The sequence below is a fragment of the Pseudopodoces humilis genome, chromosome 5 (genome assembly GCF_049639895.1).
Source record: "Pseudopodoces humilis isolate 2021_Gansu_Grassland_sample_001 chromosome 5, ASM4963989v1, whole genome shotgun sequence".
Lineage (NCBI taxonomy): Eukaryota > Metazoa > Chordata > Aves > Passeriformes > Paridae > Pseudopodoces > Pseudopodoces humilis.
The window spans coordinates 28,627,871-28,652,319 of NC_142204.1; the positions used below are offsets into that span (position 1 = coordinate 28,627,871).

Consider the following 24,449-nt stretch of genomic DNA (forward strand, 5'->3'; position numbering starts at 1 on the left):
TAAGTTTAACACGAAGAAGACACAGGACGTCTAACTCACCAGGAGCTTAGGAGACATTATTCCCCCTGCTCAAAAGAGCTGCATGAACATGATCTCTTTGGCATGATGGCAACAGTTTTCAAGTTGGAAGGGGAGACTGTTCATTTGTCCTTTACTCCAAGAACATGAGGTACTGTGAGCATTTCAGTGGAAACAATTGGATGGCCTACACAAAGCCACAGAGGTAGAAGAGAGATTACTCCAGATTTTCAGGTAGATGGTGCCTGATGAGGCATAACAATTACAACACTGATCATTCTCTTTAATAAGCAAGTCACCACAGCTTTTTACTGAAAAAGGTGAAAAGAAGCTTTATTTTAACATACAAATCAGATAGTGTACAAGGCAAAACATAACTTTATAGTGAAAGGCAGAGTGGGTCTCCACACACCATGTGTAGCCACTTGCACTACACTAATCCTGAGATATGGACAGAAGCCCTAAAAATCCCTAAAAATCTTTAATTATTCTTGCTATAGTCACCTCCATTTGGGAATTAAAAACATTACACGGTTTGGAGTCAGGAAAACAAATTACCTATAAGTAAAATACCCAAGATAATGGTCTAACTCCCTACTGTCATCCAGGTATACCAGCAAGAGCACTTGAAGAAATCAAGAGATGGAAATATGCAAGGTTACTTCATTAACACTGGAAAGCATACATAGAAGGATGCTAAGGTATTTTTGCTACCTTCAACTACTACTGTCTTCACAAACTGTGTGGTCTATGTGTCAAGCTTACATATCCCTTGAATTTACCAAAGAGTTCTCTACACTGTGTCTGAAGTTAGTAAAAAAAATCTCAACTTTCCTTTCAATATGAAGTTATATGTGATATAGAAATATTTTTAAAAGCTTATAAAAGCAGTAGAACTAGACATTTAAAGTTATTTCCCTAATATTAAAGGCTACTTGAACACCCTCATTTTGCTACAAGACTGTGTTTTTCATTAAATGACATCAAAAAAAGGAAGTCTCTTTTTTAAAAGAAGTTAAAGGTAAGGAAGTTATAGACATGTTTGGAGTTTTTCTTTAGTTTTGCAACATATAAAAATAAGTTACACTATATATTATGGCTTTCATTTATTTATCTACTCATTTAGTAGCAGTGTCGTCATGGATTTAAACAGTAGATGCAAATTAACCTGCCATGTTCTTCAGACTTCTGTGAAAAGAAACAAGCATATATTAGAAGGAAAATTAAGAAGCCTCCAGAAAAACTTAAATAGCAAGAAGCACTTGTAGAAGTCTTTCAGGGAAATTTTTAACTCAATTTAAAATTTTCATTTGATTTTTAAAGTAATTTATAATTGAAGTTTTAATTTAATCTTCCTGGCAAAATAAAGGCCAAGCCAAATATCCCATGCAATTCAATAGTCAAGACTTCCTAGTGAGCTTCATTTCAGAAATGTTTACGTACCAGTATGATACTATTATGCTACTGAAGTAATGATCGCTCTTTAATGGTTGTTAATAATACAAGATAACAGATTTGGTATGCAGCTATCTGAAAAAGGCCACAATAATGCTAAACCAACATGATTCAAAACTAAAACACAACTGCTCAATATTAACTGTTGTTCACTACCAATGGAAGGGGGGATTGGGCACAAAAGGTGCTTGAGTCAGACTGAAAGACTTCAATTACACATTGCTGTATTATTAATGGTTATATTATTAATATACTTACATTTTGAAGACTAAAGTTGCATTCAAATCGGACAAGCTATGACAACATTCAAATACATGTAAATAAAAAGAATTCTAGATTCATAGCCAAAGTAGTAACAAAAAATCTTGTGCAGTTGATGTAGCATTTGCAACAACGAACTTATGAATTCAGTAAGAAAGATTGTGGCACTGAATTTGGGAACATTTTCAAGCTCTAGTTTTACTCAGGACAGAAGAGTTTCCAGCTGAATAAACTCAACTGACTACTGTACTTTCCAGCTCTTTGTAAACAAGACTCCACGCTGTGCAAAAGAGGAGCTTTCACTTCCCTCTTTCCTCAAGGAAAGTATCTGAAAGGCAAGCTGTAGTGATTGTTTCTGACAGCAGTAGAATAAAGAAACAGATAGAAAAGTAGTTATATATAAAAAAGTTCTTACAGTAAAAATATCTGCCCTGGTTTGATTTTGTTTACGAAAAGGCACTTTATGTGTTGCCAAAACTCCAATACCGTACTTGTCTTTTGAGTTTTTCTGTTGGAAGTCTGCGTTGCAAGGTGGTCAGCATGAAGATGCAAATAAATGTTCTTTATACAGTGCCTATCTGCTACAGATTTTATAATTAGACACAGTATCTTACACCAATTATTTAGAAGAATAGATTCATGTTCAAAATAGTAACAGGTCTTCAAACAATACTTCAGTTGATAGATGATCTGTGAAAGACAACACACCACCTGTACTGAGTTCACGCTAATAAAATCAGCAATGTAAATCTTTCAGAAGTGAGTCCTCAGTCTTTTGTTTTCCTCTCGCAGTCTCTCAATTTCAGCTACTAAGCTTTCATTTACAGAGTATCTTTCAAGTAAAGCGTGCATTTCATTCTACGGAAAAGAAAAAAGTCCCAATTAGTAGTAATAAAGTTAATAATTCCAGTTCTATCCTATTGGCTTTCATGTTTCTTTTAAAAATGAAATAATGTAGACAATTCTGGTTTTAGAAACTTTTGATAAGAAAAGTAAGATTTTCCCTTTTATGCTGACATACAGTATTTTGATCATTAATACATTAGTGAATATTTTATCAAAGGATATTTTGCAGTTCTTCAGGATGAGAATCTACTAATGCAGATTCCATTAAAATGCTCAGAACCCAGACAAGGTCTTTTTAATGCAGATCAAAAGAACAAAGATTCATAAAAAGGTGAAGCTAAAGAATACCGAACAGCCCAGTATGCCTACGGTCTCTACAAGTGAAGCTTTCTATTTGAATTCCATCTATCTTCTCCTTACCCCAGCCTTTGGCCCTTTCCAAAGGACAGCTGAATTTGTTTGTAACTCCTGAAATATGGAATTCATACCTACTCAACCCCTAGGTTCCCTTTACTAATCAAAGAAAAACCAATTTACCAGATTCCCATTCATACTTCCCCCCTCCTTCACATGAAATCCTCCCTTTCTTGGTTTTAATAAACAAAAAAGACTTTCAGTTTTGAAAGAAGATGGCAAGTCTTGGTATCACCAAAATTAAAAACTCAATACATTTCCCATCACGGTCCTTGTACGTACCAACTGCATATGGAATTGCTTGATCATCTCCACTTGCAAATTCACAATATCTCGATGGCATGCTTCTCTGGGGGAAGAATTGCAAAAAGACGATGCTTAGACTTATTTAGGAAGCAGTCTCTCTCATACCCTCAGCACCCAAAACTCCACAGCTCCTCACCTTTGCTCTCATCAAAGTCTAGAAACCCTTAGACCATGAAACATAATCCTCTACAGCTTGTTTTGGAATACTTTTGTTATGACATCGATTTTCATAAGTACCATTTTTTTAGCACATAAGAAGATGTAGGATTTTCAGTTTAAAAACACAAACATATACATGGTGATACCAAGGTTCTTTTTCATTTGCAAGCTATAAATTCCTCTCATTTTTACCATTCAAAGCTAATTTTCCATCCCTTGATTACAAGCACCACAGAGAAAGATATTTATCTGTACTTGAAGATACACCTTTTCAGTACATGACTTTCAAAATTCTTTTGTAAAAGGGCCCAAAACATCAGCTGTGTTGGTTGGTTGAATGTGTCATCATTATTCTCCAATCCATGGAATAATCCAGGTTAATCTACACAAAAAGCAGTGGCAGTATTGTCTGGAAGTGGACATGAATTTGTTAATTCATGGACATCCATTCTACACTACAAAAACCATGCCTGAAAATTGCCTCATAACAATACTACAACAGTTCCAGGAGATGAGGAAGAACAAGAATACTTCACAGAAAAGCAGGCAAGCTCACAAATTCTCCCTGACCAGTGCAGCTGTCTGAGATTGAGTACTGTGCTGTGGGTACCACTGGCCTGACACAGTAAGGTGTTTCTTAAGTGGACACTCACAGATCTTATTTCATTTTCCTCTCCTCAAACATACAGCAAACCCAAATGGAATCTTCACTTTTGCTTTCCACAGATCATTGTTCTACAGAACTCCTACTGGAGGCAATCTTCCTTGAGCGTATCAAGTATAGATGCCAGCTAGCATCCTATAAATCCAAAGATGTAGGTTATCTCCCAAAGACAGGGAGATCAAGAAACAAACATCCTTTAGGAACTTAATGAATTATATATTATTCCTGGTCCTTTCCTGAAGGTCCGTGGTTTTTCCCCCATTACTTGAAGAGGAATGAATTTCAGGCGGGGAAAATAAAAATCCTTTCCAAATTCCAGCAGCTGAAAGGTAGTTACATCAATGGGAAGCTTACAATAGTTCCCTCTTTCTGACCCCAGTACTAACAGTATTTTATGATGTTTAAATGCATCTCCAACTTACAACTGGGACAAGGGCCAGCAGAGCCTTCCAGCCACTCCAGAAAGTTTAGGTCAGAGGAGAAACACAATATTTAAGGCTTCAGATCTCAAGTACTGGAAGTAAAAGACTTCCCGTAAAAGGCAAGTATAACTTCTAACTCTGGGGTGCCTGAACACAGGTTTTAAAGAAAACACATCTGTAATACATAGACTGCATTTTAAGTTACATCAATTAGAGGTTTTCATCAGATGTGTATCTATTGCCAGAAAATCCCAGGGGAGTTTTACCATACTATATTTATGCAAAGACATTAAATAACATCTGATGTATTTTTTCTGTTGGCAGATACAGAACAGCCATAGTACACAGACCTACTAAGCTAAGTTTGCTTAGTGCTTTGCTTTTTATCAACAGGACAGCAGTGTTTCCCCTGCCCAGCAATTCTTGTCCATCATCTCCATTCAACCTACTTGATCTTAAACATGGGTTGGGAAGCGATCCCCTAGAAAAATTCTATTAACGTCTTCACCTTCTTCAACCTCCACTCTAAATAGAACTGTGCTAATCTGACTTCTTTCAAGACAATTGGAATGTTGGTTAGATATCCACAAAGTAAGCTGAAACCAACCATCACTTACAGCACAGAGATTATTTCAATGCAAAGTTCCACCAGCAGAAATACACACACACAGTTTTACCTTACACATGCCAAGATAACAACAATCAAAGCCAACACAAGTCAACTGGCTATGTCAAACTCTCCTCACTGTCAGCTTGACATTTCTCTGGCTGGGATAGGGAGATGAGCAAGGAAGAAAAGAAATCACTGCAAGGCTTCAGGGAAAGAGTAGAAACCTCGCTATGCAGACTAAATTTACCATCAGAGAAATATTCCCTCATTCTGGAAACATCAGTAAAGTCATACACCAACAGCCCTTGGAGGCATCAGTCTAATTAGTCGTCAGAGCTATTAAAAATAAGTTTCATAACTAGTTTTTCAAAAATAGGGCTATAAATGGTGTAATTTTCTAATCCAAGGAGAAATTTGTTTGAGCAGATGCTGAAACACCTCATTAAGAAAACATGCCATTGAAAACAACAACACTCTGCAGGAATACCAGTACCTGAAGTCATCCATTGTTTCTTGTATCATATTCTGAATGAAATTTATTTGAATTGCTGTCAGAGGTGCATTTGGTCTGCTACTCCCAATGGTTTCTACTATTTTTTCTGACAACGAACTTGCAACTCCAGCAGTGACAGGTGATGTTATCTTTGAACCTTTACAATAAAATAAAATACTGAGAATCCTCAGGACAAATAAAAACCTCTCATATATTGCATTACATCGATACTTTTTTAAAAATAATTATTTCTTTAATTTTATCTCAAATATTGCTTGGTAAAAAAAAAACATATATTTAGAACTAGTCTTTTCAGAGGCAACTGAAGACTTCTAGGAGGGCTGGCTCAATTTAAAGAACTGAGACCAGATGTTCTTTTCTAATGCTAAATTCATTTTATAAGATTTCACTTCAGTTTACAATCAACCACGCCTAGAACTGAGCTAAAATTATCAACTTACTTGTTGAGGTAGTACCATTTACTGGTAGATCAAATGCAGGATGGGCCTGAATATTCTTCATTAGTTTCTCATTTGCATCAGGAGTAGATGGTGGTGGAGAACTTATAGGTTCTATGCTTGATAAGCTTGATTTTGAAACCTGAAAACAAAAATATTTTTTTTCAATTTAAAAGATGAAATCTATGTGCTACAATTGTTTAATTGCACGTGAAAACTAAGTTTTCCAAAATACACTTTCAAACGTTTTTGCTTTTAGGAATCTGTTTAGAAATACATGCTTTTCATTTCCTAGCAAGATATCTGAAAAACTGATTGCTAAAACATTTCAAATTGCCTCAAGTGGGCACACAGAAGCAAGTGCAAAAGGCGGGGGCCTCTTAATTTTCACATCAAAAATGTTGTGACTAAGTTGTATCACTCCTAGAAAACTCAGACTTCTCAAGTGCTATACAAAAGCAGCTAAGCTCTGTGCAAAGGCTTATCAAAGATACCTCAAGGAAAAGAGGGAGACAGAGAACAGGGAAAGAAGAGGGGTGGAATTGAGCAAAAAAAGAACAATCAGTCATACTGGTGCAACCAGCTAGTGATCCTTGATTTTCTAGAAAAATCAAAATACTACTCAGGCTACCTGTTTTGTTTCATGGGAACTTATGTAACCTGATATTATTTAAGACAAACATACTTTTATCTTCCATTTCTGAAGGCAAATTCATCTAAATCACACAAGGTTTTAGGTTTGTGTTAATAGCATGTGAAAAGAGCTGCAAAATAAAAACAGATGGAGCATGACTCAGGATTTTTTTCTTCAAGCAAAAATATTCTGCCAAGATTCTAAAAAGACCACTCATAACAAGAATACCGGCTTCAAGACGTCTTTAGATTCTTGTTTTCCAAGACTTATTTTCTTAGAGTCAGTCTCTGGATGCTCCTCTTCTTCTTTAATTGGAGATCCTCCAAGTGCATGTAATGAGCTAGACTGTGTCCCTTGTGCACTACTGCCCACTGGGTTTCTTTTTATCGGAAAGGCAATGGTTGGTTGTGGGAGAAAATCCAAACCCAATAGGTGGGTGAAATCCAGGCCTAAAATTAAAAAGATGAAACACACAGGTGAATGCACACACACACCAAATCTATCCCACACTTAAAATGCCTGCACACTCATACAAAAATGATTGACAAAAGAAATCACCAAAAAATGTACTCCACAAAAACTACATCCTTCCATCCAACTTATGGTGCCCCCATCTTTATACAAGTAATAGAACATGAAAAGCCTCTGCCTATCATTGTAAATTGTGTAAAGGAAAAAAACCAATCACTTTAGGACCTTAGTCTTGACTTCCTGTTACCATGTTGTGTCTCTCACTGTGTCAGACAATTTCCAGGGAAGTTGTTTCAGTGTCTGCTTTGGTCATTTGTTGTTTTCAATGGTATGACAAAATCAGCATTTGAGAACTAGCAGTCCTCCAAAGTCCTATCAGTGGCATATGCTTACCATTTCCTTGGATATCTTCAGTCGCTTTATTTGCAATAATATCTACAAAATAGCAGAACACAGACAAATTAAGTGTTTATTTGTATCACTACATCGAGTTCATAATCAAAGACAAATTAAAATATCAAGTAGGTACAGCAGTCAATAAGACACTAATGACATTTTGTCACACTACATGCTGACAAATGATGCTTTAAAAATTCCAGTATTAGTAACTTACCATCTCTGACTGGAGAAAACATATCTCCTAAACTACTTCGACCCAAATCATCAAAATTATTTAATTCAGCACGTTTCCCATTATCTGTTTCTTTAGATGGAATGACATCCAAGCTGGAACTATGTGGAAAACCTTCAAAGGACAGTATGATTCGGTTAGTAATTGACCTTTTCCAAAAATAACATACATTATGGCCAAACAATCTCACACTACTCATGATACTTGGCAAGTCCAGTAAGCACTTCAGAATCGTCTGCAGATGCCAGTTTGAGGATCAATTTTAAATTCCTCATTTGGGCTGACAACAAAGGTGACCACAGCTAAAAGCAAAAGAGGAGGACTGTAAAATTGGAGAACCCACCCATGTTCAGAGAAGTCTATATGATGGGTGCAGCAATTTTATGGCGGATCAGCTGAAGTGAAAACTAGTGACTGTACCTTCTGCTAATAAGGTAACCACACTCAGATGATAAAAATTTAAGCTTGTTATGCAAGAAGTTTGCTGTACTAGGGCCATTAAGCATTCCAAGAGAAATTATATACCAGACCTTTTTTAAAGCTTACCTAGCTAGTGTTAGTTATATTAGCTAGTGTTAGTTTATTAGTTAGTTATATTACCTAGTGTTAGTTATACTCTCTGCATATTTCCAATATTAGACAATCAATTTATATATTCTAATATTAAAAAATCAAATTGGAGATACAATTGAAGACAAAAAGAAAAAACAACCAAACTTGTTCCTAGACTTTTCCTCACTCTACCCTCAAGCCCCATCCCTGACCCAATCCAGGGGGAAAAAAGTAAGCTTTCATATGCATGATACCAAGGACAATTGTTTGAAGAATGGAAGCATATCTTAAGTTCAAAAAAATCCATACTTCAAACTACAGTTTTTAGAAAGTGAATTGAACTGCTCAGACAACCACCAAAATAACTTTCATGGATTCACAAAGTGTTCATAAAAACCTATAAGTACTTCTCTAAGTGGGATTACTTGCTGAAGTGATCCAAATATGACTGTGTGGGTGACTGCAATTAATCATGTCCAAGTATTTACATTAAGCGGAACTTGAGTCATGTTTACGATTTCACATTTAAATGTATTAATAGATTACATTTTTCACTTCTTCAGATGTGTCAGTTGTGACACCAGCATAGGACTGCACTCGCTAGTTAAGTAAATACTTGGTATACTGAGTCAAATCAGAAGTGCAGTATCAACCTGTGTGTCAGAATTTAGAGGATCTACATGGAAAAAGTGAAACATAAAATTGGGCCAAAATATCTTGTGCACTTTCACCCATTCCCAGTAATCTAAATGCAGTAAGGTACCTAAAGCAGAGAACAGTTGGTAAACGGGAGTTTATGGGAAGCCAGCTCAAAGTACATCCAAGCTTCTCATCATATTTTGACTCCATTTATACTTTTGTACCTTAAAAATACCTGTGACAAAAAAGCCTCAATTTTGTTAAGTATGCAATCAGATTACTTTATTGAATGCCCCTTATTTCTCCAAAGTTAAATCCCATGAACAGGTTCTAGAAGAAATTCCAGACAACAAATAAAGTTTGTGGTATCTCATACATTCCCATTTTTAACCTTAAAGACTGTATCTTCTGAAGTATTCAGAGGTCTTTACTTTTAAAGTGAACACTCAGATTAAGGAAAACTGTTTTGCTTGGTAAGCTTTTACTTTCTTAAAACATTTATTTATTATGCATGGTTCTCTTTAAGGGGTAACAGCCATGACATCTTCAAATAAAGATAATAAATCATATGTGCTAACCAAAAAAAAAATTCCACACCCTTCAGTAATGCTGATTAGCAGCACTTCTTGCATACACAGGAAACAATCTACTTCACCTCATACTTCACTGCATACCCAAGGGAGGTCATTAATACGCATTTTCATAGAGTGCAGCGGCTTACTGCCTAATTACTGTTACTAAATGTAATTCTCCTTATTTTAAAAGGGAGGGGGAAAGTGCTGTTACATTAAAATGGATTAAGGAATTTTTTCAAGAATCAAACTAGCAGTGTTACTGATTTGATATTTTCAGAACTCTTGAATTAAATAAAATTTTAGGAGTACATTTCACACAGTGGCAGTTTTGGAATACTCAGAATTCTTACAAAGAACTTGTTAATTTCAGAGGCATAGATAGCAAGTACAGTTACACAACTAATCATACTTGCAACTATATTTAACATCTTTCCTACCATGTGATACTGGAATCATGCCTCTCACAAAAATATAGTTCAGTTGTCACTTGAGTTTTTGGACTAGGTTGCTTTATTTTTTCCTGTGTTTTCCTTGGTTGGTTGTTTTTTTGTGGTTTTTTCTTGGATTATGTCTGTTACTCCTATTTGTTAACAGAATTACAAATCTTCAGCTCTGTATTCTATGCAGACATTGCATCAGAAAGTACATAATCTGCAAGAAGTCAGAATGCAGGAGATAGTTCCATAGTACCACCACAATTTTTACACATCATGTGTCTTAAGCTTATAGTAGGACCCAATTTACCTCCTACAGTCTCATAGCACATATTAAACAGTGGGGAGGGAAAAGAAGTTTATTGAATGTGCATATGTATGTGCATACAGTACTTCCTAACAAGTGCCCTTCCCTCCATGAAATTTTCATACTGTAATGGTCAAAACATGAAACTGCTTTCCTCTTCCACATTATGCCAACTATTGTATAAGTAGGAACACAACATTACCTGTTTTCTCCTGAAAAATCTCTCCTCCCTTATTCTCATTCGTCAACGTAAGGTGAGAGGAAACTGTTGCTGATGCTTGAGAGGCAATGTTTTTGATGCCCGTATTTTGAATTCCTCCAAGATTACTACCAGCTTTGACTTCTAGTCTTTTGGACACAGGTTTATTTGACGAACCTGTGAGGTTAGACTGAATAAAAAATATAACAAATTAAGAGAAGCTATTATTCCTTCAGCCAAAAGTAAAAATACAAGACAATATACTTTCCTTTTTAAACAGTAAAAAAAATCAGTTCAAGTTGCAAAGGTTGCCTAGGAGATATGCCTTTACAAATATAAAAAAATGGTATCTTCATGTAACTTCAAAGACCATGGAAAACATCTGTATTATCATACAGATACTGTGAAGACCTCCAAGGATATCAACAATTTAACTGTGAAATGACCCTGCATGAGTCAATTTTGATTCCAGGTTTAGACTTTGCAGAAAAAAGAGATCACATTACAACAAGAAATTACATTATTAGGGACTCCAAATTTTACAGGAATAGTTAACTACTATTATTGCTCTAGCAAGTGTGCTAGAGGAGAAGGAAAATCTCAGAGTGGTAAAGAGTCCATTTCAAAGGTTCTCTCAGTGTCTACTAACTGGAAACACGGGGTTTCTAGATACAGTGGAGCTAATTAACTCTTGGAGGAACCTCTTAAGTCTTCTCTATTAACTTCTCCACTGTTTATATGTGCTAGCAGAAGTCCACATATAGGACATACAAAACATCTTCAGATGAGCACCCTTGTGTCTTCTCCTGAAGCAGAAGGGCCATTACAGACCTTTCTATTACTGCCTACAAATAACCAGAAGTGCCACAAACTGATCTGCAAAGGCAGCATATCCACAGCCGAAAACCTAGAAGACCACAAATTCCACTTATTTCTACACTGAGGCCAGGAGTGGGGGGAATTCCACATTAACAATGACTAAACAACAGTTAAGACTAAGCAGTTTACAATTCCTCTGTTCCTATGATCTGATTTGTTGGCATCTGTAATGCTTAAGACAGTGAAAGGTAAACTGTTTTTAGAACTTAAACTTATGCTTTGCTTTCATTAATCTGCACACTGAACAATAAAAATACCTTGGAAAAAGTGCTACTGAACTGGAGACGTATGCATTTCACACAGCCTTTGTGAGCAGCAACTGCTTTCACTGGTGATGTCAGTTGTCTTAAGTCATACTGGCAAATCTTTCCCCGGGAACATCCTATAGCCAAAGTAGTACCATCAGGCATGAAGTCTACTGTGGTCAGAGGAAAATCGGCTACAATTGTTGTCAGTAACCTTCAAATACGAGAAAGGACAGGATGAATCTTTTAGAATTCACAAGTTGAACTTTTCAACACAGAGTATCTTAAAAAAATATAAATAAATTATATATATGTATATATATAAAAAAGCTTTCATAATTCAGCTACAGGTCAATAGTTCAACTTCTCCAGTGCCAAGTAAATTCAGTGAACTATTTTAAGAAACAGTGCATTAGGCTTACACTGAGCATTCATGCCTAACAAGAAAAAAACTGCATATGCCCCAAAAGATTTAATGAGGACAGGATCACACTGCCTTCTTAATAGCAAACACCAACATTATCTACTGGTATCATCACTTGCAGCAGCAATCACACTACATACATCCTCTCACCCTCTAGCTTCCCAAGCCTATCAACTCTACCCTTCCCACAGCTCTGGGAAAAACTTCAGGTCTTAGTTCAGGTCTACTACATTCTTCCACAACACTGATTCCTGCTTTTATTCAGCTACAGTAAAAGCACTACTCATGCTAAAACCAACGTCCCACAAAAGTTGCCATCCTATCCTCTTGCTCCAAAGTCTCATCACACAAACTTCCTGCTTTTTCATCCAACATTCTCCCCTATCTCAGCAGCTCTGTGCACCACAGGTACATCTTTTATCTTAACTAGAAAAGCAGGCAAGCTAAGCTTGGGTGGCTGAAGGTCCCCACAGGTTGCACTGCCCCTCACAGAGGTTAACTGCTCTCTATCAACAAGAAATCCCACACACGAGTACTGGAGAACATCACCCATGAACTGGACTTCATTTAGCTCCCACATGCCTTGGGATTTTTCAATTGTTTGTTTATTAACTTAGAAAGAAAAATGGACCAGGTTTTCCAATAGCAATATGCCAGCCACTTCAACCATTCTGCATGGGGGCTGAATGAAAGAATTCATGTCATAATTGGACATGTTTTTGCAGTTTATAAAACTCAAATAAGGAATCTTCTAAAATCAAAAGGTCTTTCATATACTCACTTTTTACTTAATGTGTCATAGAGAATAATTCTTTTATCCAAGCCTACAGTTACAAGCAGCAGCTTATTGACTGGAGAAAAGCAGATTTCTGAGGCTGGTGCTTTATGAGTATTTTCAAAATTATGATATGGGTTCTGGCTATTTACATCCCAGAGAGTGACATTTCCACTGTCAGAAACAGTGCCCAGCAAGGATTTCTTAAAGGATGAATATTTCAAGTGTCGAACAGGCTGTAAAACAGACATAAAAATGAATTTTAGTACCAATATTAAACACGATATTAAATTATTTTCTAAAGACACAAACATATTAGGAATACAAAGTTGAAGTAATCTACAAAGGCTTCCAAGTCTGAAATATAAATAATAAAACCAGAAAAAGAATTTTGCATTACAATGCCATTTTTGCTACTGGGGGGGAGACTTTTTTTTTTTACTGTTATGGGGTACCATTTGAGCTGATAAGCAAAATTATGGAGAAGAAAAATGAAACTTCCAGAAAAGCTTCTCAAATTTTCAGCAAATATCATGCCTTTATACAAAAAAAAAAAAAGATCCCATATCACATCTAAAATTAAAGGAGTGAAAAAGTACATTATTTCAACAACTAGTCTTCTGCCAAAAATGTTAAACTTAATTCCCCTCACTGACTTGAAGTACTTGGTTATCAACCAATCTGACAAGACACACAGACTCCAGAGTTAAGCAAGGTCCTGCAGACCAGACTTCAGCCTGTGAACTAAGACCACAGAAGTGGATAACGTGTGGTTTATCATACACAGCCTTTCTATCACAGAACCAAGTAATCCAGGAACTTAACTTGCCTTTCAGGACAGATATTTTGTTTTAGGACGTTTCAGAAGCTCACTGCTCTAATACTTACAGTACTCAATTTCCTGATTAATTTTACTTACAACCTATCTGCACCAATTTGCTCCTGTGCCCATAATGCCCTTACACTTAACCAGTTTCCTAACTCTCCAGTGCTGCTATCCCCTGTTTTAAAGAGCAGCAAGCTCACTTTCCTTCAGGCTTTATTTTGCTGTAAAAAAAAAGTGAGACAGTCCCCCAGGACTGTTTTTTCAGTACCATCAGTCTTTTTGCAACTCTCTCTTGAATACAGACAACTAAAATCTTTTATGATCCTCAAAATATTTTGCTACTGTCTTTGCAACAGCAATAACATTTCATCCATTTTATACTGTAAATACTCACCACAAAAAGTCCTAGATTGCATTTTCTTTGAGTCTGTTTTGGTCATTGTCATTTTATATTAAGAAATCCAATTCCTTCTTTCCCTTGGGAATTTTGAAATTCTACTCTAATAAAAGTCTCAGTTGTCCCCTAAATCTGGTATCTTGATTTCTACTCTGTCACAGTTATTCCTGTGTCAATAGTTTCAATCACTTTTTGACACCGACACAATCCCCTCTTATGGGCAAATGCCCTCCCACTGGGTTTAATCATAGCTCTACCTATAGTCACAGAATCCTTAAGGCTGGAAAAGATCTCAAAGACCATCAGGTCCAAGCCTTACCCTAGCACTGCCATATTCTCCACTAAACCATGTCCCTAAATGCCACACCTATGAATTTTGAATTGAATGCTTTAAGGGATGATGATTCCAACACTTCTCTGGGCAGCCTGTTTTAATGCCTCACTACCCTTTCAGTGAAGAATTTTGTCCTAATATCCAATCTAAACTGGTGCAACTTGAGACCATTTTCTCTTCTATTGCTTGTTACCTGTGAGAAGAGACTAACCCCCACCTTGCTAGTACCTATTTTTCAGGTGGTTGTAGAGAACAATAAGGTCCCATCACAACTCCTTTTCTCCAGGCTGAGCAACCCCAACTCCCTCAGCTGCTCCTCACAAGACCCATGCTCCAGACCCTTCCCCAGTTTTGCTGACCCTACTTCTACTATCATAAAATATGTATTTCTATATAATGAAAATATTAAACAAGATAATGAAAGAAAATATTTGATTTATCAATATAATGAGTTTCTTACCCATCCTATATAGTATTTTCTCACAAACCACTTAATCAAGTACTCTACTCAAGTCCAGCCCAATGAGTGCTCTTATATTTAATTTGTCTGAAAAGGTTCTCAAAATTCTATTGTTTTATCCTGGTATAAACCACAACACAATACATTTTACTGCCCTTAATCATATTTCTGTCTTTAACTTCATTTTAATGGAGATATGTGTTGCTTCATATTCTTCCAGAATTATTTCCAGCACTTGTATTGTGTGTCTTGCTGGAAGCCTCTTTAAAGTAGGTGGCACCTTCAACTGCATATTCAAATAGGAACAAGTACAACCCTTCATCATTAATATGGTCCACTACTAGTCACAATTTTATCATCATTTTTCTGTTTGTTTACATGGAAAAATATACTGAGAGATTCAGGAGTAACAGCTTTAATTACAAACAGGATCTACATGGGAAATATTCCTGAACCTCAGACTTCTCTCAATTCTTCACCTCCAAATACCTTCCTCCTTACTGCCCTGGCATCTGCTCGTTTCATTTTCTCACTCCTGTCCTTCTGCCCACCAAGATTACTCTCTTCAAGCTCTTTCTCAAACCTCCCTTGCTATCCTACCAAGTCAGCCATTTCTTTTCTCCTTTATCCTTTTAATCTCACAGGTCTGGGCAAGTTCTCCATTTTCTTTCATCATATTACCATTGCTCCCCACTTTTAGCTTTAAAAGCTGACAAACATTTCGCTATATGGAGTGGCCAGAATCCATCACACTCCTTTACAAATCAGCCAGCTGTTCAAACAGCTAAACTAAATCCTGTTGCTAGGAGAACTGCACCAGGCAGTGAAGACTTGAACAAACATTGTATTTTGAAACAAACCTTAATTTATCCTCAACAGCAAGCAGATAAGAATCTGATAATCTAAATGAATGCCAATAGCAAAGACAAATTATGGGATCTGCAAACAACTCTGCAATAACTCAATTCTAATAAAACACAAAGGTGTTCTAAATTAAAATCAATTAACAGAATATAGACCATTGCTCCTATGAAAAGAATTTTGTTTAAAGTCAGAGAAAGCACTGCAACCTTGGGCTATTTTACTACTTGTAGAATCTACACAACAGGAGAAATTAACTGGCATGGAAACTACATTCCATCATGCTGAATCAAACACAGACAAGCTAAAATTTATAAGGTTAGTCAGACTTCACATTCCTCAATTCTAAAAAAAAGTTACTATGGAGTGGTGAGCCGTCCTAGGTCAGAAAACTAGCACCAGGATCAAACAGTGTAATACACTGTTTATCTATTCAAGTTTACTCTCAAGGAAACCTGGCCCCTAAGCTATAAATCAAGTAAAGGCTTTTTAAATTTAACAGAATTACACAAGTCTTCAGATATTTGCTTTACTGCAGAATCAATTCTCCAACTCGAACCCAAAACAATAATAAAGCCATTTCTGTACAAGTAATGAACATTTTTAGGATCAAAGACAAGCTGGTAAACTGGGACATCCAACTAGCCAACTCATTACAAAATCATAGCTCAATTCCATTTTAAATTAAAGCTATAATCAAATAACTCACCTCCCTAAGAAAACGTTACAGACCCTTTAGAATGTGAACAGGAACTCTTTGTTTGCAACTACTTTAACACATCAAATAGTGTTATCCATCCTAAAGGTCACTCAGCTTTGCAGCAGACTGCTTGATTTCATCTGACAAAACAGTTATTCACAGCATATCTCTTACTCCTAATCACTTTCCGGTGGAAAGAACTGAATATATCAAACAGCTTCATGCAAAGCATCCTCAAGAATTTCTTCGTTTTTCAATTAACTAGCAGCATAGTCCCCACTCTGGATATTCACCTCAGCTGCATAATCCAGCCATGGACCTGATGCCCTAAGTTTTAGCTTTTATATTTTCCAGTTTCTGTACTGCATTACTAAATGAACTTCACATACAGTGGTAGCAAGTTCTCTTCATAGTGTAGTTAAGAAAAAACAATCCTTTGCAGCCTGAGAACCAAGGACACTGTTCCAGCTTCAGGCACAAAAAGTATAAACAGTGAATTGAGGAGAGCAATCTGGGAGGATGGGACTTCATAACCTGAAGCTGTAATTGGACAATTAACCCCAGTAGGTAAATTGACCAAAACGTATAGAAGTGTGAAATCTCGTGACCAGTCATCCATCGTGGATGGATGCCCCAGCCAGGTGGAGCCCCAGCCAGGCTCTTGTACTGCCCAAGGTGTATCCTTTGAAGACCTTTTAATAAATACCTACTTTATTCCTTTAACACTCTCTAGCCTCTGGTTCAGGCAGCCTCTCAAAGCATCAGACCTCCCTGCAGCTCCTGCCTCACATCCACATTCTTTATAAAATCGTAACAATCAAATCAGAAAAATGACCTGACTATATAGATGGATTTTTAAGATCAAACCAAGTATGAAGTACAATTTTGCTTCAATATAAGTATGAGACTGGCAATGGATCAAAGACTGCAGCACCTAGGAGCAGAGATAGCTTCAATTTAACAGAGATTTTTCATCAGAAAGTGTACCATAATTCCTGAGATGCTATGAGATTGTAAGAGATTTTTCACCAGGTTATACTGTTTGTGCGAGACAGGAGAATTTAATTTGACACTATCTGCAATCTAAGACTGAAAAAGCTGTTGCAGTAACAGAAAAGGAGTAAGTTACAACTTCAGCATTTCTTGCAACATTAAAGGTCAGGTTTAGGACCAAGGCAACAGTTCTGCATCCCCTAGGCAGTTCCTGCCTCTGCAAAAATGATTCAGTAAAAAACAAAAGCCTGCCTAGAACTCAAACACATGGCCATCCATAAGAAAAGACAATTCTCAGTAAGAGCACACACTGGAATTTCCAGTGGGACAACACAGCTCATTTACTACTGCAAATGCTCTTGTATCAAGGGAATTCCCCTTGTGATACCCACTAATTCTTTTAATATCTTTTGAGTCTGCAGAAAGGAATTGCAGTGGCAAACCCTAACAAGGGTCTTAAGTAGTACATATGCTTTGTGTTTGCCTTGTGCACAATTCTCCCTCAAACTAGTTCTCCCAAATACTAACTAAACACCTAGAGTAGGTAAGATAAAACCTCATTACTTTTCTCTTTGAGCAGCTGTGAAATTTTAATCTCCAGATTAAAAAAATTTGTTTCCAAATACAGGCTTGTATTCACCTCTACTGTACAGATAGCTTTGAATAAGTTAGAACCCAGGCAGACTGCATGGTCTTTGCCCTCTGCAATATATACAGAGTGGTGAATCAAAATCCTGCTTTGGTTTGTAAAGCCAACCGTGCTTTAACCACTTCTAAGATATTTTCAAGTTTGTTCTTGAGGAGCCAGTGTCTACCAAGTAAAATTTGCTGTAACCTGTATAGAAAAAAAGGCACTTGAGAAGTTTGGATTTCAATGCTATATAGTATTTAAGGCTCTAATGCAGAGAGTGATCTGCTTTCTCCTTTCCTTAAGGGCACTCTTAAAAATTAAAATGAAACATTGAATGATCATTGAATGAAATGAAAATTAAAAGCTCTTGATACGTACTTTTAATTTCTAAAGACTGCAAATTAAGCTTAGTACCTGAAGGAACTTAACACAGAAAGCCTACCTGTCTGCTGCCATAACCAAAGGGACTACTTGATAAGTTGGTGGTAACACTGTGTAGGATGATTTGACCACTCAAAGACCCAGAAACAACATAGCCATCATTCCAATTATATGCAACACATGTGACTTCATCTTTATGCTCCTGTGAAAAAGGGAGGTTAGAGGGAGAGTGTTAAAGACATTCTTCCTAATTTATGCTTTTGCAAAAAAAACTTCAGCTTGATTTTTTTCTGACCATCTGTAACATTTTAAAAAATTTAAGAGTTTTTATGGAATACCACAGAAAACAGCAGCAAAACATATCAAAGATCAATCATAACCACTCTCTGATTGTTTCCATTAGGTGGTTTTAATAAATTAGTAAAGATGATCACATAATTATATACAATATTTTAATAAGATAACCACAGAAATATTTACCACAGTTGTTATGAATATTATTTTAAAAGTAAAGTCTCCCAGAATATTATATCCCAGTGAATATACTTTCTGTTAATCTGATGTACTTACAACTTCCCCTTTTTTTAGCATTAACATATGCCACTTTTAGCCTTAACACATATATTTACCAACCAGCTTTTCAGTACAGTCGTTTGCAGTGATAATATTGTGTATAATGAACATATTATTTTTCCCATATCTTCCTATATAGGGGAAGACAATTGAGTACTTCTAACCCAAAAGTTAGCAATGGATATTTAAAGTATTGCATTGGCTACCTAGAGGTTTTGTTTCCAACTGTAACTCTGAAAGTCCAAGTAAAAAAGGATAAATCAAAGTTAAAGTTTCATAGCCTCTTAAAACAGTGGTGCCAAATAAGGGCAAACCATCTCCTGAAGGTATCTGGGAAAGACACTAAGTCATCCTATCATACTAAGTCATCGTGCACTGTAACAAAATTTTAGACAATTTATACTGGATCATTTAGAAGCCAACCATCTCCCAGTTTTGCACAACATTAGTTCTGCTAAAGTATTCCACAAATACAGAAGTGTTTTCTCATTCAACACATCAGAAACAGCAAATACCTGGAATGCAACGCCTGTAAAAAATCCCCATCAGACAACACCAATAAAAATTTGCAAAATAAGAAGTCTATTCTGAAAATTTAAACATATATTATTATAGAACTGTACTCTGAAAACACCAGGTCACATATGTTTGTTAACATTGCTATTTACAGCACATAAAGAACACAAACTTGAACAAGACCCAGATGTGTGCTAGCTCCTATATATGACCTTGATCCTACAGACACCAGACTTAGAGAAAGTATATTTTTTACAGTTGGCAGCAAAACCTGGGAGTGGAAAGCTACCTCACCCAAACTTACCTTTAGGCTGCGGTAAATCTTTCTGGATTTCAAATCCCAGATATTAACTGTGTTATCAAGGCCTCCACTGACGAGGTATGAAGAACTAGAATTCAAGCTCACACATGTCTGTTTTGCCTAATGGAGAAAGAAGAAAAAAAGTATGCTAAAGATAATTAAGGGATTTATGCAAATCTACTTCAAAGCATATTGATGTGTGTTTTCAATTTCATCAGCACAAACAGCCCCACTGACAGAGAGACCTATTCATACTCTACAGCCATTTTCTATCAAAAGGCATTTAAAATCAAGTCCAGCTGGACATACATTTAATCTACTTTAAAATGGAAGCGTATTAATTAATATAAATTAATAAACTTTCAAATACTGCATATTCTCATTTCAAATTTTTTGGCACCTTTTCCTCCAATACGCATTTTCCCTTTAAATTATAGCTCTGTAAAGTGCAATCATAGTACTTTATTCAGGTACTGAGGTTTTTTTTAAAAAAACCCTAAGTTAAGGAAAAAAAAATCTCTTTAGAAGAAAATCAAGAAGTTGTCTAAGTTACATACTTCACATTCCCTAAACATTACAGGGAATAATATAGCAGGAAACCTCATAATTCAGTTAAGTGATTCTTTTTAAAATAATCACTGAAGTACCAGTTTTTAAAAAAAAAATGTCAATCTTAATGATAGGCCTACATTGAGGACAAATCATTATTCAGTTCCATCACGTTGAAAATTCACTTTTAAGTTCTCAAGATTTGACTGAAGAAAAAACAAGTCCATCTAATTATTGACATGATAAAATTGCAAGGGATTGCATTAGTTATAGATCAAATTTAGTGAAATCTTCAGGACAAACACTCCACCTTTGGAAGTGTTTGCTTCAGCCCCCTCAAAGCAAGGTTTGAACAACTTTTCAAAACATTTCCAGTCCAAATCAGCATTACAACAGCTATCCAAGAAGAATAATTAGAATGGTTTAGAACTAATAAGCTATGTAAGAGACCATGTGAAGAGACTTCTAAAACTAAGTCCAGCTTTTGGAAGTGCCACACTTCCATTTAACAGGGGAAAACAAAAAACCTTGAACACAACACAAATTCTCATTTCTTGCAGTTCCAGAAGCTGGCACATGTATGCTCCAAGAACAACCTCTACATAAACTCTTATTTATGTTTTCTAGTGTACAATTCATAGGCATGCTCAATACTGACAGTTGGAAAATGAAGTTCACATTTGAGCTATCCCATCTCCTTTACATTAGATCACATCTGAACCACTGACTCAAGTTATCACATTTGCATAACTTCATCTATATTTTCTTACTGACAGAACTATTTTATAAGCACTGTTGTCCCCACTCTGTAACAATACAAGGAAATGTTTTTATATATGTGTCATAATTCTAACAATACTAAAATTAAATTGATCCCAATATGCAGAACAGAGGTGAGACACACAGGATACAAAGTGAACTGGGGAAAAAATTAGGGAAAAGCATTACTCATACTTACTCCTTCAGCTATTTCAAAGAGTGGAACAGGTTTGCTTTTAGAGCTTGAAACAACTATTTTATCACCAGCAGCAGAAGCAGTGGCCAGGTATCTATCTTTGTCACAAGTTAAGGAACATAATTGTAGGATACTGGTGATTAATAAAAGGAAGAAGTTTCCCTTATTGAACAGAAGACAGATTGGCTAACCAGTCTAAAGCACTGCACCTTGAAGAGACCCAGAAACAGAAACATAAGGCTATTTTCCAAGCTTTCATTAAGGAGCTCTTAAATTAACTGCAGCCCTTACTTGCCAATACAAGAGAGACAGCAATTTCTTTGATAGAAAAGATGAGAAATACCTGCCAGGTATTATTTAAGAGCTCTTTACCACTAAGGCAGCTTATCCAGTCTACAATTCTGTTTCCCCACACCCCCAAGTAAGAGCCCCATTTATCACTAGTTCAAAAGAATGTCTGTTGCTGTTAGCAGACTATGGATTTAAAGAATGGTCCTGGTCATGACAAATGTTAGACTACTTCACCATACAGTTTCTAGAGTACAAAGAGCAGTTGCCAATTTCTCCCACTCTGTAATGAGAAAAGAAAAACAAAAGCCCAAAAAGAATCTTTTATGAAACCAAGTACCCCAAAGTAATAAGAATACGTATAGAACTACAGAGCAAGGAAAGCATCTGCACCACCACACAACAAATTGAGTAATCATTCAGTCTTCAGCCCAGTGACCACTGTGATTTTGTACTTGCTCATTTAAGAATAACACAGGTTAAGTGGCTGGATTTAACACAAGAAAACCAGCAGCCAGAGTAGTGCTTGCTATTGCTTTCATTATTTTAAGGCACTTTTGCATAATTTTATAGAACTACACAGAACCAGAACTAACACTTTATCTCTAACAAGCCTCTAAAGCAAGGTACTTCATTGTTTCAGTTCTGGGAGATGGAGAGGAGACCTGGAAGAAGAAAAATCATAAGACAGACTGTCTGCACATAAAGTTTACTAAACACATGCAAGTGTGTATGCATATACATGAAAACATATTATCTGTGCTTCAAATTCTCTGCAAGCTCCATAGCTAAAACATTTCATAGCGTTCCAACTGGTGTAACTTTTTTTGCCATACATTAGGAAAAAAAAAATCTTTGATGACAATTTTCCTCCCTATACTAAGTATAGAATTTTACTACACCAGTAATTGCTTTGCTCAAGCTTGTTAGTTAATTAAGCACTGTCTTGAAAGCGAGTATCATGATCAACTACTGAAGAAACAAATGAGTAAGCTTTACACTTGGCAGGCAATTCAGGCACATTACAGCCATTAGAAAAGCACTGGCTCCCAAGATGAGAAACTTCTTCAGAATTATTTACCAGCATTAACTGCTTCTGCAAATCCCTTCAGCACAGGGAATGGCAAAACTCTGGTCAAAATACATACCAATATTTTTAAACAAAACTTCAAAACGTATCAGGCCTGTGTTCTACAAACACTTCAGTAAGGAAAGGAAAAAAAACACTGGAATTTTGCAGAACACCCACAAAAATACGGCTGAAACTGTAAAGGATACTATTGCTGGCCCAGCAAAGTGAACTAACTGGATGTGAAGGTGTATGTGGGTTGAACTGCTCCACCACAGAGAAAGATGAGGAATCCCATACTTTAACGTCATCTCCTGATGATGCAAAACGTATACTTTCTTGCATGGCTGCACCTGTTTTGGCAGACATAAATTAATAAGTGAAAATACATAAAATAAAAAAATTAACCAGGCAACCTAACAATTCAAAAACGCAATTTGAAATGGTCCGGTTGAAGTTTTCTTGATAACCACAATATTTATTTGGAAATTTAAACAGTTAGTACCATGCAGGTGCATACACGAGTGAAAGCAGCAGACACTGCAAGCTTTTGCTTATTTGAATTCTCGCAGGAAATGCGCAGTTTCTTTTTCACAAACCCACCCCCTCTATGGCATCAAGAGACTAAAATGAAGCTTTTATCTCCACAGTTCACAGCTGCCGACCAGGAAGCCCTGAGTATCTGAAGGACCCATTTCCCACCAGTAGATGGGGAAATACAAACCAGAATCAAACTGTTGCAGGGGAAGGCTGGCAGTGGGGACCTAAAGGACTCACTTCAGCGTTCATCTCACCACTCCAACGGAGATATCGCAAAGTCCTTTAAACTAAACCTCTGACAGCAGAACACGACCGACAATGAGTCACCCATCATCGCACCTTACAAAACATTACAAAACAAAAAGGCCTAAACAATGTACCGCTACTTATTTTGAATGACACCTTTTAAGAGTTAAAGCCAGGTTAACTGGTTCCTGGTTTGAAACGCTGACACTCAGCTTTTTACTCTTGGTAATTTTAAACTATTAACGACAACTGTAAACGCGAGCCTTCCCTCCGGCTGAAAACACAACCACCACTTAGTCAAAGTCTGCGGGACGTTTCCACACCGCTTTAGGCCATTCATTCTTACTGCCGGGAGTGTCAGCACTCACAAAACCACACAAGAAATTCAGGGTCCACATACGCCTTCATTCGGCATCAGCCCGCGGAGCCGCTCCTTCCGCCTCACACGGAGCTCGTCTCCCGCCCCACAACTCAGCCCTGGAGGCCGCGGGAGGAGCCGCTCGGCGCACCCCGCCCCACGGCATTGGTATCGGCACCGCCCGGCCCCGGGCCCGGCCCCGCTCCCGCGCTCTCCCCACGGCGCTGCGCACCTGGCCGGGCGGGCACCGGGCCGAGCCCCCGCTGCTCGCCCCGCCGGCCCGGCCCAGAGCCGCCTCAGGGAGCGGTCTGGCCCCGGCTCCGCCTCAGGGACGGGACCGGCCCGTCCCGACTGGGCCCGGCCGCGCGACCCCGGCCCCGCGCGCGCGCTCGCGGCCCGACTTTCCGCGCCGCGCCCAAGTTCACACGCCCCGTCCCGGCAGCCCCCGCGCGCCGCTCCCGGCGCTACGGCGGCCCGGAGGGGCCCCGCGGCGGCTCCCGCGCCGGGCAGGGCCGGACCCGGGGCGGCCTGACCCCGCACGGCCATGGAGCCACTCCCCGGCAGTGCGGAAGGAAGGTGCCGCTGGCCACACAATAAACC

The 24,449-nt window shown here is 37.5% G+C and overlaps 1 protein-coding gene across 5 annotated transcripts; it reads right to left on the reverse strand.

Moving 5' to 3' along the window:
- Positions 1-323: 323 nt before the first annotated feature.
- On the reverse strand, positions 324-24,219 carry NEDD1 (NEDD1 gamma-tubulin ring complex targeting factor). Of its 5 annotated transcripts, XR_015772567.1 has the most exons (16): positions 24,082-24,219; positions 22,915-23,058; positions 21,352-21,446; positions 19,848-19,964; positions 18,516-18,656; positions 12,878-13,107; positions 11,685-11,886; positions 10,552-10,738; positions 7,825-7,956; positions 7,605-7,646; positions 6,969-7,189; positions 6,110-6,248; positions 5,649-5,805; positions 3,277-3,343; positions 1,732-2,592; positions 324-1,206 (listed from the first exon to the last, which is right to left on the reverse strand). XR_015772567.1 is itself a non-coding variant. In XM_014249068.2 (15 exons), exons 2-15 carry the CDS (start codon positions 23,048-23,050, stop codon positions 2,488-2,490), a joined length of 1,971 nt encoding a protein of 656 aa, XP_014104543.1. In that variant the 5' UTR covers positions 23,051-23,058; positions 24,082-24,219; the 3' UTR covers positions 324-2,487. The 5 variants fall into 5 exon arrangements, 4 of the variants coding, with proteins under 4 accessions (XP_014104543.1, XP_005519502.1, XP_087911743.1 ...); XM_014249068.2 differs by having other exon boundaries at positions 324-2,592; XM_005519445.3 differs by lacking the exon at positions 24,082-24,219 and adding an exon at positions 23,892-23,991 and having other exon boundaries at positions 324-2,592.
- Between the last annotated feature and the right edge of the window lie 230 nt (positions 24,220-24,449).

Coding starts and splice junctions, on each gene's coding strand:
- NEDD1 (XM_014249068.2), bottom strand. CDS start 23,050: ATGCAAGAAAGTATACGTTTTGCATCATCAGGAGATGACGTTAAAGTA. Junction 21,447..22,914: donor ACTTTGCTGGGCCAGCAATA/GTATCCTTTACA, acceptor CTTGTGACAAAG/ATAGATACCTGGCCACTGCT. Junction 7,647..7,824: donor GTTTTCTCCAGTCAGAGATG/GTAAGTTACTAA, acceptor GCTATTTTGTAG/ATATTATTGCAAATAAAGCG.